Genomic DNA, 15,135 nt, shown 5'->3' on the forward strand with positions numbered 1-15,135 from the left:
GTGAATCCATCGGTCCTGGGCTTTTGTTTGTTGGAAGAGTTTTAATCACAGTTTCAATTTCAGTGCTTGTGATTGGTCTGTTTATATTTTCTGTTTCTTCCTGGCTCAGTCGTGGAAGGTTGTGCTTTTCTAAAAATTTGTCCGTTTCTTCCATGTTGTTCATTTTATTGGCATATAGTTGCTTGTAGTAATCTCTCATGATCCTTTGTATTTCTGCAGTGTCAGTTGTTACTTCTCCTTTTTCATTTCTAATTCTGTTGATTTGAGTCTTCTTCCTTTTTTTCTTGATGAGTCTGGCTAATGGTTTATCAATTTTGTTTATCTTCTCAAAGAACCAGGTTTTAGTTTTATTGATTTTTGCTATCATTTCCTTCATTTCTTTTTCATTTATTTCTGATCTGATGTTTCTTTCCTTCTGCTAACTTTGGGTTTTTTTTTTGTTCTTTCTCTAATTGCTTTAGGTGTAAGTTTAAGTTGTTTGAGAATGTTCTTGTTTCTTGAGGTAGGATTGTATTGCTGTAAACTTCCCTCGTAGAATTGCTTTTGCTGCATCCCACAGGTTTGGGGCCATTGTGTTTTCACTGTCATTTTTTCTAGGTATTTTTTGACTTCTTCTTTGATTTCTTCAGTGATCTCTTGGTAATTTAGTAGCATATTGTTTAGCCTCCATGTGTTTATATTTTTTACAGGTTTTTTCCCTGTAATTGATATCTAGTCTCATAGCATTGTGGTCGGAAAAGATACTTGATACGATTTTAATTTTCTTAAATTTACCAAGGCTTGATTTGTGACCCAAGATATGATCTATCCTGGAGAATGTTCCATGAGCACTTGAGAAGAAAGTGTATTCTGTTGTTTTGGGATGGGATGTCCTATAAATACCAATTAAATCTATCTTGTTTAATGTATCATTTAAAGCTTGTGTTTCCTTATTTATTTTCATTTTGGTTGAGCTGTCCATGGGTGAAAGTGGGGTGTTAAAGTCCCCTCCTATTATTGTGTTACTGTCAAAAGATTCTTAAATGTAGAAATTTAAATACCTATTGATATTTTTTTTACTAAATCAGTAGCCTATCAACATAAGCACGTTTTGAAATGGTGCAATAATTCTAGATTCTGGAAAAAATCTAATTAAATACGTAAGAGTATTATTTTATTTAGTTTTACTTCATTTCAGTTTTCAAACAGATAAAGAACCAAAATATTTATTAATAATATTTAGAACTGTTAGAAGCTGATAAAAATATTCTAAAAATAAATAAAAGACATCTTCACATCAAAAGAGGCACATGATTAGATAATAACCAGTCATGAAAATCTATCAGTCTCAAGACCAAAAGAGAAAACAAGGCAACAATAAAGATACTAGACTACTAACTTAATATTTACAAGTTTTTTCCTCTTATTCTTTTCAATGTTCCTTTAACACTAATACCAGTTAAACTTGATATGCATTAATAACATTCCTACACAGAATAAGTTCTTCGAATTTATAAATAATGTCTTTTATAGTTCAGCTAGAGCCAGTAGTATGATTTGCAGTCTCACTAGGTTTAATAAATATTACATAAATAATAACAACTTTGTTCTGATCTCTTCAATGAATTTACAGTTTTAATATGAAAAAAACTAAAGCAAAATTTTTTCTAAATTCAGTTCCTCTATCTGGAAGTGTAAGATATGTATGGCAGTGACTTTTCTCTATATAGTATCATAAAGAATAGATTTGCAAATAATTGACACAAATAATTATGACATTTTCAAGACATGCAGAGCACAAATTTCATTTAATTGCTTTTACACCACACCAGAAGGCATTACAGGGACATGAGTGAATAGAAGCAAGTTGGAACTTCAACAGAGAGCTGCTTTCTTAACATCAGCAACAAAGGCTTTTATCTTAGCTTCAAATTTGTTCCACATGGTAAAGAAGAGTTCTGAAAATAAACCAAGTTGTTATATTTTTCATTTAATTGAACTTCTAATATACATACAAGCATTTCTAAAACTTTCAGCTTTGTGCATCTCTCATCATTAGAGTAAATTCTACACTAATTGCATGGCATTTTTCAAAATATTATCTAGCGATTTTGGTTTTCAAAAATCAATGATCTTTCTCTCAATGCTTAAAAAATTCATTTTAGCTGAACCTTGACCAAAAGTCCGTCCTTTAGTAAACTTTGGTTGGGTTCCTCTAAGACCTCTTTTAAAGTAGGCCTCATACTTGGCCCTGTCCTTGGCCTGCCCTCATCAAGAAGGCTGTTAGGGTAATTTAGTAGGAATCCCCACCCCTGATGCCTCCTCTTAGTAATGTTACATCCACTGATCCACTCACTTACTCTGCTCATTGGCTATAAATCCCCAGCTGTTTTTCCTATGTTTAGAGTTGAGTTCAGTCTTTGTCCCCTACTGCAATAGTGTCAAATAAAGTCTTAATTACCATTTTAAACAAATATCAGAATAATTTTTTTAAAATAACATTGTAAAGCTGGCTATTATGGACTATGGCCTTTTGGTGGGATACTAGAGATTAAAATCCTGGACTTTAGAGTCCAATTTTATGGGTTCCCATCCTTTATCTGCTGCTAATGTGCTCTATGACCTTGAGCAATTTAAATGAACTTGTGTCCTTGACTCTCAGATGATGAATACATGCTCTGAACAGACAGACTTAACCATGAGACTATATGTACACATGAGAGCCTGTCCACACATAGTTTCTACCACTCTGACCCATGCCCAAACTGAAAGGCTTGGGAATTCTAAGATAGGAATAATGCTTGTATTTTGGGGAACTGAGAAAGTTGACCATGGGCACCCAGCCTGTAGCTTGCCATCTGCAACTCAGGCACCACACTGGCTGTCTGGAAGGTGATAGGAGGGTAGAAAAGGTATGGGAGAGAGAACAATCACAATGCTTTTTCTCTTCCCAGTCTGTATGTTCAGAGATAGCAGTCTATGTCTCCGTGAAACTCTTGAATTGTGGGTTCCTGCCATTCGATTAAAGCAATGATAGACTTCAAAATGTCAAGCAGCTGCATGGACCAGGATTTCATTCAATAAGAAGCTATCAATACCCTGGATTCTAGTGACCAATACCCCTATTCCCTGGCCCAGTGATTCAGCCATTTCCGTTGAAAATTCATATCCTATAAGTTACAGTTACTGCCTACACCTTGTTTAAAAATTCCATTTTAGTTGCCACTGCAGTGCTCAATGACCTAGAGAGGAGCATAACAAACTGAGAATTGTTTTCTAAATCAGAAAACAATTGCATGATGCCCCCGCCTCAGGAACCTAACTGTGTAATCTGGTATCTAGGAAACTCTACTCTCTCTCCGCACCTGAAATCATGGCCCTGTGCAAGAAGTTAGCCACCAATATACAGAGGGGGAAAATATGTTCCTTGAACCACGCCCCTCCCCCCAAGTAATCTCACGTTCTTGAAAAGAAAAATAAGGATTTTTACCTCTCATCAAATACTAAAATATCAAGTGGTTACATTTAGATTACCATCTGCTCCTGTTGCTCTCTAATCTCCTGGACCAGCTCTATGAGACATTTTGGAACTGAATGTTTAAGATACCAATATATGATTTCAATTAAGGATTGTGACAAGTAGAAAACAGAATGCTAGAGGTACTCTCGCCAACTGAATAAGCCTCAACAGCATGAATGATCACATAATTTTTTTTTTCTTGCGATATGCGGGCCTCCCACCGTTGCGGCCTCTCCCGCCGCGGAGCACAGGCTCCGGACGCACAGGCCCAGCAGCTGTGGCTCATGGGCCCAGCTGCTCCGCAGCACGCGGGACCCTCCCGGACCGGGGCACGAACACGCGTCCCCCACATCGGCGGGCGGACTCCCAACCACCGCGCCACCAGGGAAGCCCCCACATAATTTTTATGAACAAAAAATTATTCTACTACCTTCTGGACAGAGCTTGTTTATAAAGATGATATTCTAATTTACATACCAAAGCAGACCTCACATTAAACTTTGGATTAGGTAGTCCAGATCTCTCTTTAGCAGCACCATTTTTAGAACAACCATAGTAAAAAATGTATTCAGAAGTCTAGAGAAATACTGTGCCTTTTTCAGTTTACTTAAAGCATTAATATGATCTCTAAAAGTTTTTAGGTTTTGAGTGAATCACAATAAAACCAAAGGAATTATTGAATTTCTAGTGATCATTAGATATTCATTCTTATAACTGTGCCCTGACTACTAATTATCTGACCTCCTCAAGAATGGATGAGACTTGCCTTATCTTTGAAGGCAACCAAAGCCTTCCAAAGGCTGTAGCCTACTCACTTTTGCCCACTAATCCTGGCCAAATTTGAGCTATTCAGAGTCCGTGGTTGAAACTGACATCGTCTGCTCAATATTAAGGGCCATCCTGCTATCCTAAGAAGCATTACATCTTATCCAACAGCTCTGCTGAAATACTACTCCTGCTCCTACTTCTCCTGGGAGATATATTTAGTTGTACTGTTCATTCATCAGTAAAAAGGTTTCCTATATGTCCTTCTGGATAGCTCACTGCCTTCCCAGGTCCTGATTGGTTGCTGGATCACTGATAATTCTTGAGTTGTGCTGTCCAGTATAGGAGCCACAAACCATATATTGCTATTTAGATTTAAACTAATTAAAATATACTAACCACATTTTAAGAGCTCAATAGCTGCGTATGGCTCATAGCTCCTATATTGGAGGGCACAGATATAGAACATTTCCATTATCACAGGAAATTCTGTTGGGGAGTGCTTGGAGGGGAAGTCATAATTGCCATGAACGAGGTGGTCTGGGAGAAGAAACATTTAAGTGAACCCAATATAGACTGAATTTATTTATTGGGCCCCACTAGGCCAGTAGTTACAAGAACTGGATTAAAAAAAAAAATCAGCCACAACCATTTGTATATGGGCTGAGGTATCAGTTGATTTCCCTTATATCATCAAATAATAAGCATCATGGTGCTCAACTCTGGCTGCACAGTTTAATCACCTAAGGAGAATCTGGTTTAATTGGTCTGGGGCTGGGGCAGAGAATTGGTAGCTTTTAAAGCACCCCAGGTGAATCCTATTTTGTAGATAGGCTTGAAAAGCACTGATTTAGCGCATATATTAGCTCATTTAATCAAATGATCACATAATTAATGTATAAATTATATTCACTGTTATCTAGATAGTCCACAGAAGCAAACTGAGAAGTTGGATTGGGTCCAGCAATCACCATTCATAGGATCAGACTGCTATGCTGAATTTACATTGGAAAAATAATTCTAGAGAGAAGTGTAAAATTTGCATTGCTCACAATCCAATTATTGGCAACTTGCAACAACAATTCTCCTATTCATTTCTGCATATATTCTCTCTAAAACCCTCACGAAAGTTATTAATACACATTATTTTTATATTACCTCTGGGACCTTTCACAGTTTCAGAGAATCAGTAATTAGTGAAGAATTCCTCCATTTATTTTCTCTTGACTGATACTTTATGCTCACTCAATTGATGATTTCTTCTTGCCATGTAAGTTGTACTTTTTTTTACTACTGTATAAAATATAAATAATATTTTATAATGGGAGATTATAGAGGATAGCCACTATTTCATCAACTTTATTCCACTCTATATTGTTTCTGTAGAAATCCAAATTTCCTTATTAAATATTGATACAAAACATAACTCCAAAATTCTTAGGTTAATATTATTACTAACTGCTCTAATTCTTGCTGACGAAATATAGTAACATTCAAGGTACAAAAGGATTTTCTATAAGTTTAAATACCTATGTCAGTAATAATCCAGACTGGATTATAGACAGTTTCATCCAATAATATTTATGCTTCCCAGGGCACAGTAAAAATGTGGTTAAAAATAGTATCTTAACTATTATTAAAATTGCTAATAACACTGTTACATATATGTATACAATATTATACATTATTATAAACATATGTATACAATATTATACATTATTATAATAAGATTATTAACAATATTATTAACATTGGTTGGCAAGATTCATGTCTTTAAAATTCTTATCACTTGTATTTTGTCTCATTACAAATTCCACAGAATATGCTCCAACACATATCAATTAGGTTATTGTCATGTGGCATTTATGTTTATTTCCTTTCCTTTTTGAAATTAGTTGTGCAGTGTTTTAACATTGCTATTTTGAATCAGGTGAATATTTTTATCATTTGTAATTTATTCAATAAAAGACAACTCTAACTTTTTCAAACTTAGGAAAAAGGAAAAGCCATTCAAACTCACCGTCCATGATCTGGGTCTACCCTGTTTATTCAGGATCTTTCTCATTATTGTTCAATAAGCAGCATCTACTGAAGGCAGTGTTATTTCCACTCTTGCAGGTTCATTGCTGTCTTGACGAATTTGCTCATGTTATTTATTTTGCCCAGAATTAATTTATTCTCAAAAGTATGGGTGGGGTAGAGATTTTCGGGTAGCAGTATATGGCACTTTAAAGGAAAATTATTGTGTGATTAAAAAAATAGTTCTATTAAATTTCATTATAGTTGATATAATTTTTATTATATGTGACAGCAAAACAATATTATATACAAATATTAACAATGGAAATGGAAAAGAGTACATAAATCTAACTACCTATGTTTCTATAGAAATGTTTCTCCAATTTTAGCCTGCATCAGAATACCCAGAGAACCTGTTAAACAAATTAGTGGCCTTGAACCCCACAGCTTCTATTTCAGTAGGTCTGGGGTGGGGTCCAAGAATTTGTATTTCTAGTAAGTTCCTAGTTAATGCCCAGGCTGCCAGTCCAGGAACCACACTTTGAGAAGCATTGATAGAGGACTTCAAAAAGTTCAAGTTCACTAGAATACTGCTTTTTGGAATACATAAAATGTATATGCTTAATATATCTATGCTTTTCAAAAAATCAGTCAGTTTAAAATAAGTCAATTTCTGAGCTGCAAAAGAAAGGAATCAAAAGAAATCAGTTTCAGGGAAGAAACAGTGGCAATTCCTTTTAGGTGGAAGACTCATATCTCTGAACTGATAGCGTCAAGATTGGATTATAAACTTATCTACTGACCTCAATGATGTATGTTGCAACATTGTTATAGAAAGAAAACTGGAAACAACCAAAGTGCCCATTTAACAGAGGCCTAGTTAAGTAATATACTTTTATTGCCAATAATAACATACTTGTGGTATGCTCAGATATAAAGGACTTAAAAAGAATTTGGTTGATTTGGATATGCTGATGTGGAAATATTTTCAAGATACATTATTATGCTTTAAAAAGTAAAGGAACAAAAAAGATGCATAATTTCTTTGAATAATTAATGATAGAGGTGATGTCAGCAAGATAGAGGGCTAGGAGGTCCCAATGCTTGTCTCCTTCACAAACAAGCAAAATAATAAACGAACAACTGCAAACCAATGAAAATAGCTCTAGGAGAGCTCTGTACTACAAAGAAAAAGCAGCAGAAATCCGGAGGAGCTCAAAATCAAGGATGGCTGCATAGAAAAATGCAGGAAGCATTTTACCTGAGTCACCTCATCTTCTAGCCCAGGCCAGTTAGGAGGGATCCCCTCAGAGGAATTTCACCCCACGAGGAAAAGGAGAGGAGAACCCCAGCAAGCCTCACTGCCATGGGGAACTCCCACATATGCACCAGTGCTAATCCCAAGCTGATGGAGCTGCCTGGAGTCCCCCCGCTACCACACCCGTCCCCCATTACTCCCCAGGGTTAGAGCTGTCATGGTAGTAAGACCTGTCACCAGGACCCAGTTGCTGCTGTGCCCCATTCTCTGAGATTGGGAAGCCATAGCGCCTTACTGCCTATGGAACCAGATAAGCTGCCACTGCTCTGAGCCTCACTCCAGGTCCTAGGTTGTGGCTTTGACTCACCATTGCCAGGCCAAGCTGCTGCTGCTCTGTACTCCACCCTCTGTAGCCATTATCTGGACCCACCTGGCTTTAATGGGTTATCAGCTGGATGCACTGCTGCTGCTCTGTGACTGCCTCCCTGGGCCAGAGTTGGGGCTTTGACACACCATCCCCATGCCATGCTGCTACTGCACCCTGCTCCCTGGGCCCAAGTCACTACTGCACCCTGTCATCCCAGGGCCCATGCTGTAGCTGAGTACCCCTCTCTCCCCAAGTCACTGCAGCAAACTGCAGAGACCTAGACCTCGATTCCACAGGAGATGTGCACATGCCCACACCTCAGACTCTAGCGCCAGACAAGAACACTATAAGAAAAGAAAATTATAGGCCAATCCCTGATGACCATACATGCAAAAATTCTTAACAAAATACTAGCAAATAGAATTCAAGAGAACACTTAAAGGATCATAAGCTACGATCAAGTGGGATTCATCCCTGGGATGCAAGGATGATTCAATATAGCAAATCAATAAATGTGATACGCCCCATTAACAAAATTAAGGATAAAAATCGTATAATGAACTCAATAGATGAAGAAAAAATTTAACAAGTTTCAACACCCATTCATGATAGGAGGTTTCAACAAGTTAGGTATAGAAGGAATATACCTAATAAAGGCCATACATGACAAGCTCACAGCTAACATACTCAATGGTGATAAGTTAAAACCTTTTTCATCCAACATCAGGAACAAGACAAGGATGCCAACTCTCACCATTTCTACTCAAAATAGTACTGGAAGTTCTAGCCGTAGCAATTAGAGAAAAAATAGAAATAAAACACATCCACATCAGAAAGGAAGAAGTAAAATGTAGTTATTTTCAGATGACATGATTTTATATATAGAAAATCCAAAAGACTCCACAAAAAAAGTTAGAACAAATGAATTCAATAGAGTTGCAGGATACAATATCAACATACAGAAATCAGTTGAATTTCTATATACTAACAGTAAAACATCTGAAAGAGAAAATAAGAAAAAAAATCCATTTTACAACAGCATGAAAAAAATACTTAAGAATAAATTTAAGCAAAAACACTTTACCTTGAAAATTATAAGACAATGAGGAAAAGAATTAAAGAAGACACAATTAAATGGAAAGATACCCTGTGTTCTTGAATTGGAAGAATTAATATTGTGAAAATGTCCACACAAAGCCATGAAAAGATGCTCAGCCTCACTAATTATTAGAGAAATGCAAATCAAAAACACAAATTACCTCACACCTGTCAGAATGGCTATCATCAAAAAAATCTACAAATAACAAATGTTGGCAAGGATGTGGAGAAAAAGAAACCATCGTACACTGTTGGTGGGAATGTAAATTGGTGCAGCCGCTATGGAAAACAGTATGGAGGTTCTGGAAAAAAATTAAAAATGGAACTACACTATGATCCAGCAATTCCTCTCGTGGGTATATATTCCGAAAAAAGTAAAAACACTAATTGGAAAAGATACATGTGCCCCAATATTCATAGCAGCACGATTTACAATAGCCAAGACACAGAAGCAACCCATGTACCCATCAACAGATGAATGGATTAAGTATACGTGGTGGGTATATATATACAGTGGAATATTAGTCATAAAAAGAATACTACCGTCTCACTCCCTCTGGCGAGAACACCAGAATCACAACTAGTTGCTGGACAATCATTGACAGGAAGACACTGGAACTCACCAAAAAAGATACCCCACATCCAAAGACAGAGGAGAAGCCACAATGAGATGGTAGGAGGGGCCCAATCACAGTAAAATCAAATCCCATAACTGCTGGGTGGGTGACTCACAGACTGGAGAACATTTATACCACAGAAGTCCACCCACTGGAGTAAAGGTTCTGAGCCCCATGTCAGGCTTCCCAACCTGGGGGTCCAGAAACAGGAAGACGAATTCCTAGAGAATCAGACTTTGAAGCCTAGTGGGAATTGATTGCAGGACTTCGACAGGACTGGGGGAAACAGAGACTCCACTCTTGGAGGGCACACGCAAAGTAGTGTGCACATCGGGACCCAGGGGAAGGAGCAGTGACCCAAGGGGAGACTGAACCTGACCTACCTATTAGTGTTGGAGGGTGTCCTGCAGAGGCGGGGGCTGGGGGACTGTGGCTCACCGTGGGGAGAAGGACACTGGCAGCAGAAGTTTGGGGAAGTAGTCCTTGGCGTAAGCCCTCCCAGAGTCTGTCATGAGCCCCACCAAAGAGCCAAGGTAGGCTCGTGTTGGGTTGCCTCAGGCCAAACAACCAACAGGGAGGGAACCCAGCCCCACCCATCAACAGTCAAGTGACTGAGCTCTTTGAGCAACAGTCAGCTCTACCCACCACCAGTCCCTCCCATCAAGCCTCTTAGATAGTCTCATCCACCAGAGGGCAGAGACCAGAAGCAAGAAGAACAACAATCCTGCAGCCTGTGGAAGAAAAACCACATTCACAGAAAGATAGACAAGATGAAAAGGCAGAGGGCTATGTACCAGATAAAGGAACAAGATGAAACCCAAGAAAAACAACTAAATGAAGTGGAGATAGGCAACCTTCCAGAAAAAGAATTCAGAATAACGATAGTGAAGATGATCCAGGACCTTGGAAAAACAATGGAGGCAAAGATCGAGAAGATGCAAGAAATGTTTAACAAAGACCTCAAAGAATTAAAGAACAAACAAACAGAGATGAACAATACAATAACTGAAATGAAAACTACACTAGAAGGAATCAATAGCAGAATAACTGAGGCAGAAGAACTGATAAGTGACCTGGAAGACAGAATGGTGGAATTCACTGCTGCGGAAAAGAATAAAGAAAAAAGAATGAAAAGAAAGGAAGACAGCCTAAGAGACCTCTGGGACAACATTAAACGCAACAACATTCACATTATAGGGGTCCCAGAAGGAGAAGAGAGAGAGAAAGGACCAGAGAAAATATTTGAAGAGATTATAGTTGAAAACTTCCCTAACATGGGAAAGGAAATAGCCACCCAAGTCCAGGAAGTGCAGTGAGTCCCATACAGGATAAACCCAAGGAGAAACAGGTCAAGACACATAGCAATCAAATTGGCAAAAATTAAAGACAAAGAAAAATTATTGAAAGCAGCAAGGGAAAAATGACACATAACATACAAGGGAACCCCATAAGGTTAACACTGATTTCTCAGCAGAAACTCTACAAGCCAGAAGGGAGTGGCATGATATACTTAAAGTGATGAAAGGGAAGAACCTACAACCAAGATTACTCTACCCGGCAAGGATCTCATTCAGATTCGATGGAGAAATCAAAATCTTTACAGACAAGCAAAGGCTAAGAGAATTCAGCACCACCAAACCAGCTCTACAACAAATACTAAATGAACTTCTCTAAGTGGGAAACACAAGAGAAGAAAAGGATCTACAAAAGCAAACCCAAAACAATTAAGAAAATGGTCATAGGAACATACATATCGATAATTACCTTAAATGTGAACGGATTAAATGCTCCAACCAAAAGACAAAGGCTTGCTGAATGGATACAAAAACAAGATCCATACATATGCTGTCTTCAAGAGACCCACTTCAGACCTAGGGACACATACAGACTGAAAGTGAGGGGATGGAGAAAGATACTCCATGCAAATAGAAATCAAAAGAAAGCTGGAGTAGCTATACTCATACCAGATAAAATAGATGTTAAAATAAAGAATGTTACAAGAGACAAGGAAGGATACTACATAATGATCAAGGGATCAATCCAAGAAGAAGATATAACAATTATAAATATATATGCACCCAACATAGGAGAACCTCATTACATAAGGCAACTGCTAACAGCTGTAAAAGAGGAAATGAACAGTAACACAATAATAGTGGGGGACTTTAACACCTCACTTACACCAATGGACAGATCATCCAAAATGAAAATAAATAAGGAAACAGAAGCTTTAAATGACACAACAGACCAGATAGATTTAATTGATATTTATAGGACATTCCATCCCAAAACAGCAGATTACACTTTCTTCTCAAGTGTGCACAGAACATTCTCCAGGATAGATCACATCTTGGGTCACAAATCAAGCCTCAGTAAATTTAAGAAAATTGAAATCATATCAAGCATCTTTTCTGACCACAATGCTATGAGATTAGAAATGAATTACAGGGAAAAAAACATAAAAAACACAAACACATGGAGGCTAAACAATACGTTACTAAATGACCAAGACATCACTGAAGAAATCAAAGAGGAAATCAAAAAATACCTAGAGACAAATGACAATGAAAACACGACGATCCAAAACCTATGGGATGCAGCAAAAGCAGTTCTAAGAGGGAAGTTTATAGGTATACAAGCCTACCTCAAGAAACAAGAAAAATCACAAGTAAACAACCTAACCTTACACCTGAAGGAACTAGATATAGAAGAGCAAACAAAATCCAAAGGTAGCAGAAGGAAAGAAATCATAAAGATCAGAGCAGAAATAAATGAAATAGAAACAAAGAAAACAATAGCAAAGATCAATAACACTAAAAGATGGTTCTTTGAGAAGATAAAGTTGATAAACCATTAGCCAGGCTCATCAAGAAAAAGAGGGAGAGGACTCAAATCAATAAAATTAGAAATGAAAAAAGAGAAGTTACAACAGACACCGCAAAAAAACAAAGCATCCTAAGAGACTACTACCAGCAACTCTATGCCAACAAAATGGAAAACCTGGAAGAAATGGACAAATTCTTAGAAAGGTATAACCTTCCAAGAATGAACCAGGAAGAAACGGAAAATATCAACAGACCAATCACGAGTAATGAAATTGAAACTATGATTAAAAATCTTCCAACAAAGAAAAGTCCAGGACCAGATGGCTTCACAGGTGAATTCTATCAAACATTTAGAGAAGAGCTAACACCTGTCCTTCTCAAACTCTTCTAAAAAATTGCAGAGGAAAGAACACTCCCAAACTCATTCTATGAGGCCACCATCACCCTGATACGAAAACCAGACAAAAATACTGCAAAAAAGGAAAATTACAGACCATTATCACTTATGAATACAGATACAAAAATCCTCAACAAAATACTAGCAAACAGAATCCAACAACATATTAAAAGGGTCATATACCATGATCAAGTCAGATTTATCTCAGGGATGCAAGGATTCTTCAATATATGCAAATCAATCAATGTGATACACCATATTAACAAATTGAAGAATAAAAACCATATGATCATCTCAATAGATGCAGAAATAGCTTCTGACAAAATTCAACACCCATTTATGATAAAAACTCTCCAGAAAGTGGGCATAGAGGGAACCTACCTCAACATAATAAAGGCCATATATGACAAACCCACAGCAAACATCATTCTCAATGGTGAAAAACTGAAAGCATTTCAACTAAGATCAGGAATGAGACAAGGATGTCCACTCTCACCACTATTATTCAACATAGTTTTGGAAGTCCTAGCTACGGCAATCAGAGAAGAAAAAGAAATAAAAGGAATACAAATTGGAAAAGAAGAAGTGAAACTGTCACTGTTTGCAGATGACATGATACTATACATAGAGAATCCTAAAAATGCCACCAGAAAACTACTAGAGCTAATCAATGAATTTGGTAAAGCTGTAGGATACAAAATTAATGCACAGAAATCTCTTGCATTCCTATACACTAATGATGAAAAATCTGAAAGAGAAATTAAGGAAACACTCCCATTTACCATTGCAACAAAAAGAATAAAATACCTAGGAATAAACCTATCTAGGAAAACGAAAGACCTGTATAAAGAAAACTATAAGACACTGATGAAAGAAATTAAAGATGATACCAACAGATGGAGAGATATACCATGTTCTTGGATTGGAAGAATCAATATTGTGAAAATGACTATACTACCCCAAGCAATCTACATATTCAATGCAATCCCTATCAAATTACCAATAGCATGTTTTACAGAACTAGAACAAATCATCTCAAAATTTGTATGGAGACACAAAAGATCCCGAATAGCCAAAGTAGTCTTGAGGGAAAAAGACGGAGCTGGAGGAATCAGAGTCCTTGACTTCAGACTATACTACAAACCTACAGTAATGAAGGCAATATGGTACTGGCACAAAAACAGAACACAGATCAATGAAACAAGATAGAAAGCCCAGAGATTAACCCACACACCTATGGTCAATTAATCTATGACAAAGGAGGCAAAGATATACAATGGAGAAAAGACAGTCTCTTCAATAAGTGGTGCTGGGAAAACTGGACAGCTACATGTAAAAGAATGAAATTAGAACACTCCCTAACACCATACACAAAAATAAACTCAAAATGGATTCGAGATCTAAATATAAGACCAGACACTATAAAACTCTTATAGGAAAACATAGGAAGAACACTCTTTGACATAAATCACAGCAAGATCTTTTTTGATCCACCTCCTAGAGTAATGGAAATAAAAACAAAAAGAAACAAATGGGACCTAATGAAACTTCAAAGCTTTTGCACAGCAAAAGAAACCATAAACAAGATGAAAAGACAACCCTCAGAATGGGAGAAAATATTCGCAAATGAATCAACGGACAAAGGACAAAGGAAAAATATATAAACAGCTCATGCAGTTTATTATTAAAGAAACAAACAACCCAATCCAAAAATGGGCAGAAGACCGAAATAGACATTTCTCTGGAGAAGACATACAGATGGCCAAGAAGCACATGAAAAGCTGCTCAACATCACTAATTATTTTAGAGAAATGCAAATCAAAACTACAATGAGTTATCACCTCATACCAGTTAGAATGGGCATCATCAGGATATCTACAAACAACAAATGCTGGAGAGGGTGTGGAGAAAAGGGAACCCTCTTGCACTGTTGGTGGGAATGTAAATTGATACAGCCTCTATGGAAACAGTATGGAGGTTCCTTAAAAAACTAAAAATAGAATTACCATATGAGCCAGCAATCCCACTACTGGGCATATACCCAGAGAAAACCATAATTCAAAAAGACACATGCACCCCAATGTTCATTGCAGCACTATCTACAATAGCCAGGTCATGGAAGCAACCTAAATGCCCATCGACAGACAAATGGATAAGGAAGCTGTGGTACATATATACAATGGAATATTACTCAGCCATAAAAAGGAACGAAATTGAGTCATTTGTTGAGACGTGGATGGATCTAGAGACTGTCATACAGAATGAAGTAAGTCAGAAAGAGAAAAACAAA

General features: G+C 37.2%; 1 protein-coding gene across 16 annotated transcripts in view; it reads right to left on the bottom strand.

Moving 5' to 3' along the window:
* CCDC7 (coiled-coil domain containing 7) overlaps window positions 1-15,135 on the bottom strand; it is a 300,965-nt gene that overhangs the window by 22,682 nt on the left and 263,148 nt on the right. For 12 of the 16 annotated variants that reach the window (XM_060006166.1, XM_060006169.1, XM_060006177.1 and 9 more), the window contains 3 exons: window positions 6,285-6,490; window positions 5,423-5,557; window positions 383-1,937 (listed from right to left, as the gene is read on the bottom strand). In XM_060006166.1, coding sequence (XP_059862149.1) covers window positions 6,444-6,490 — 47 coding nt within the window. In that variant the 3' untranslated portion in view covers window positions 383-1,937; window positions 5,423-5,557; window positions 6,285-6,443. Of the gene's footprint in view, window positions 1-382; window positions 1,938-5,422; window positions 5,558-6,284; window positions 6,491-15,135 lie in introns of those variants that run through there. The other 4 variants (XM_060006163.1, XM_060006164.1, XM_060006167.1 and 1 more) reach the window with 3 other exon arrangements.

Source organism: Delphinus delphis, chromosome 2 (assembly GCF_949987515.2).
Source record: "Delphinus delphis chromosome 2, mDelDel1.2, whole genome shotgun sequence".
NCBI lineage: Eukaryota > Metazoa > Chordata > Mammalia > Artiodactyla > Delphinidae > Delphinus > Delphinus delphis.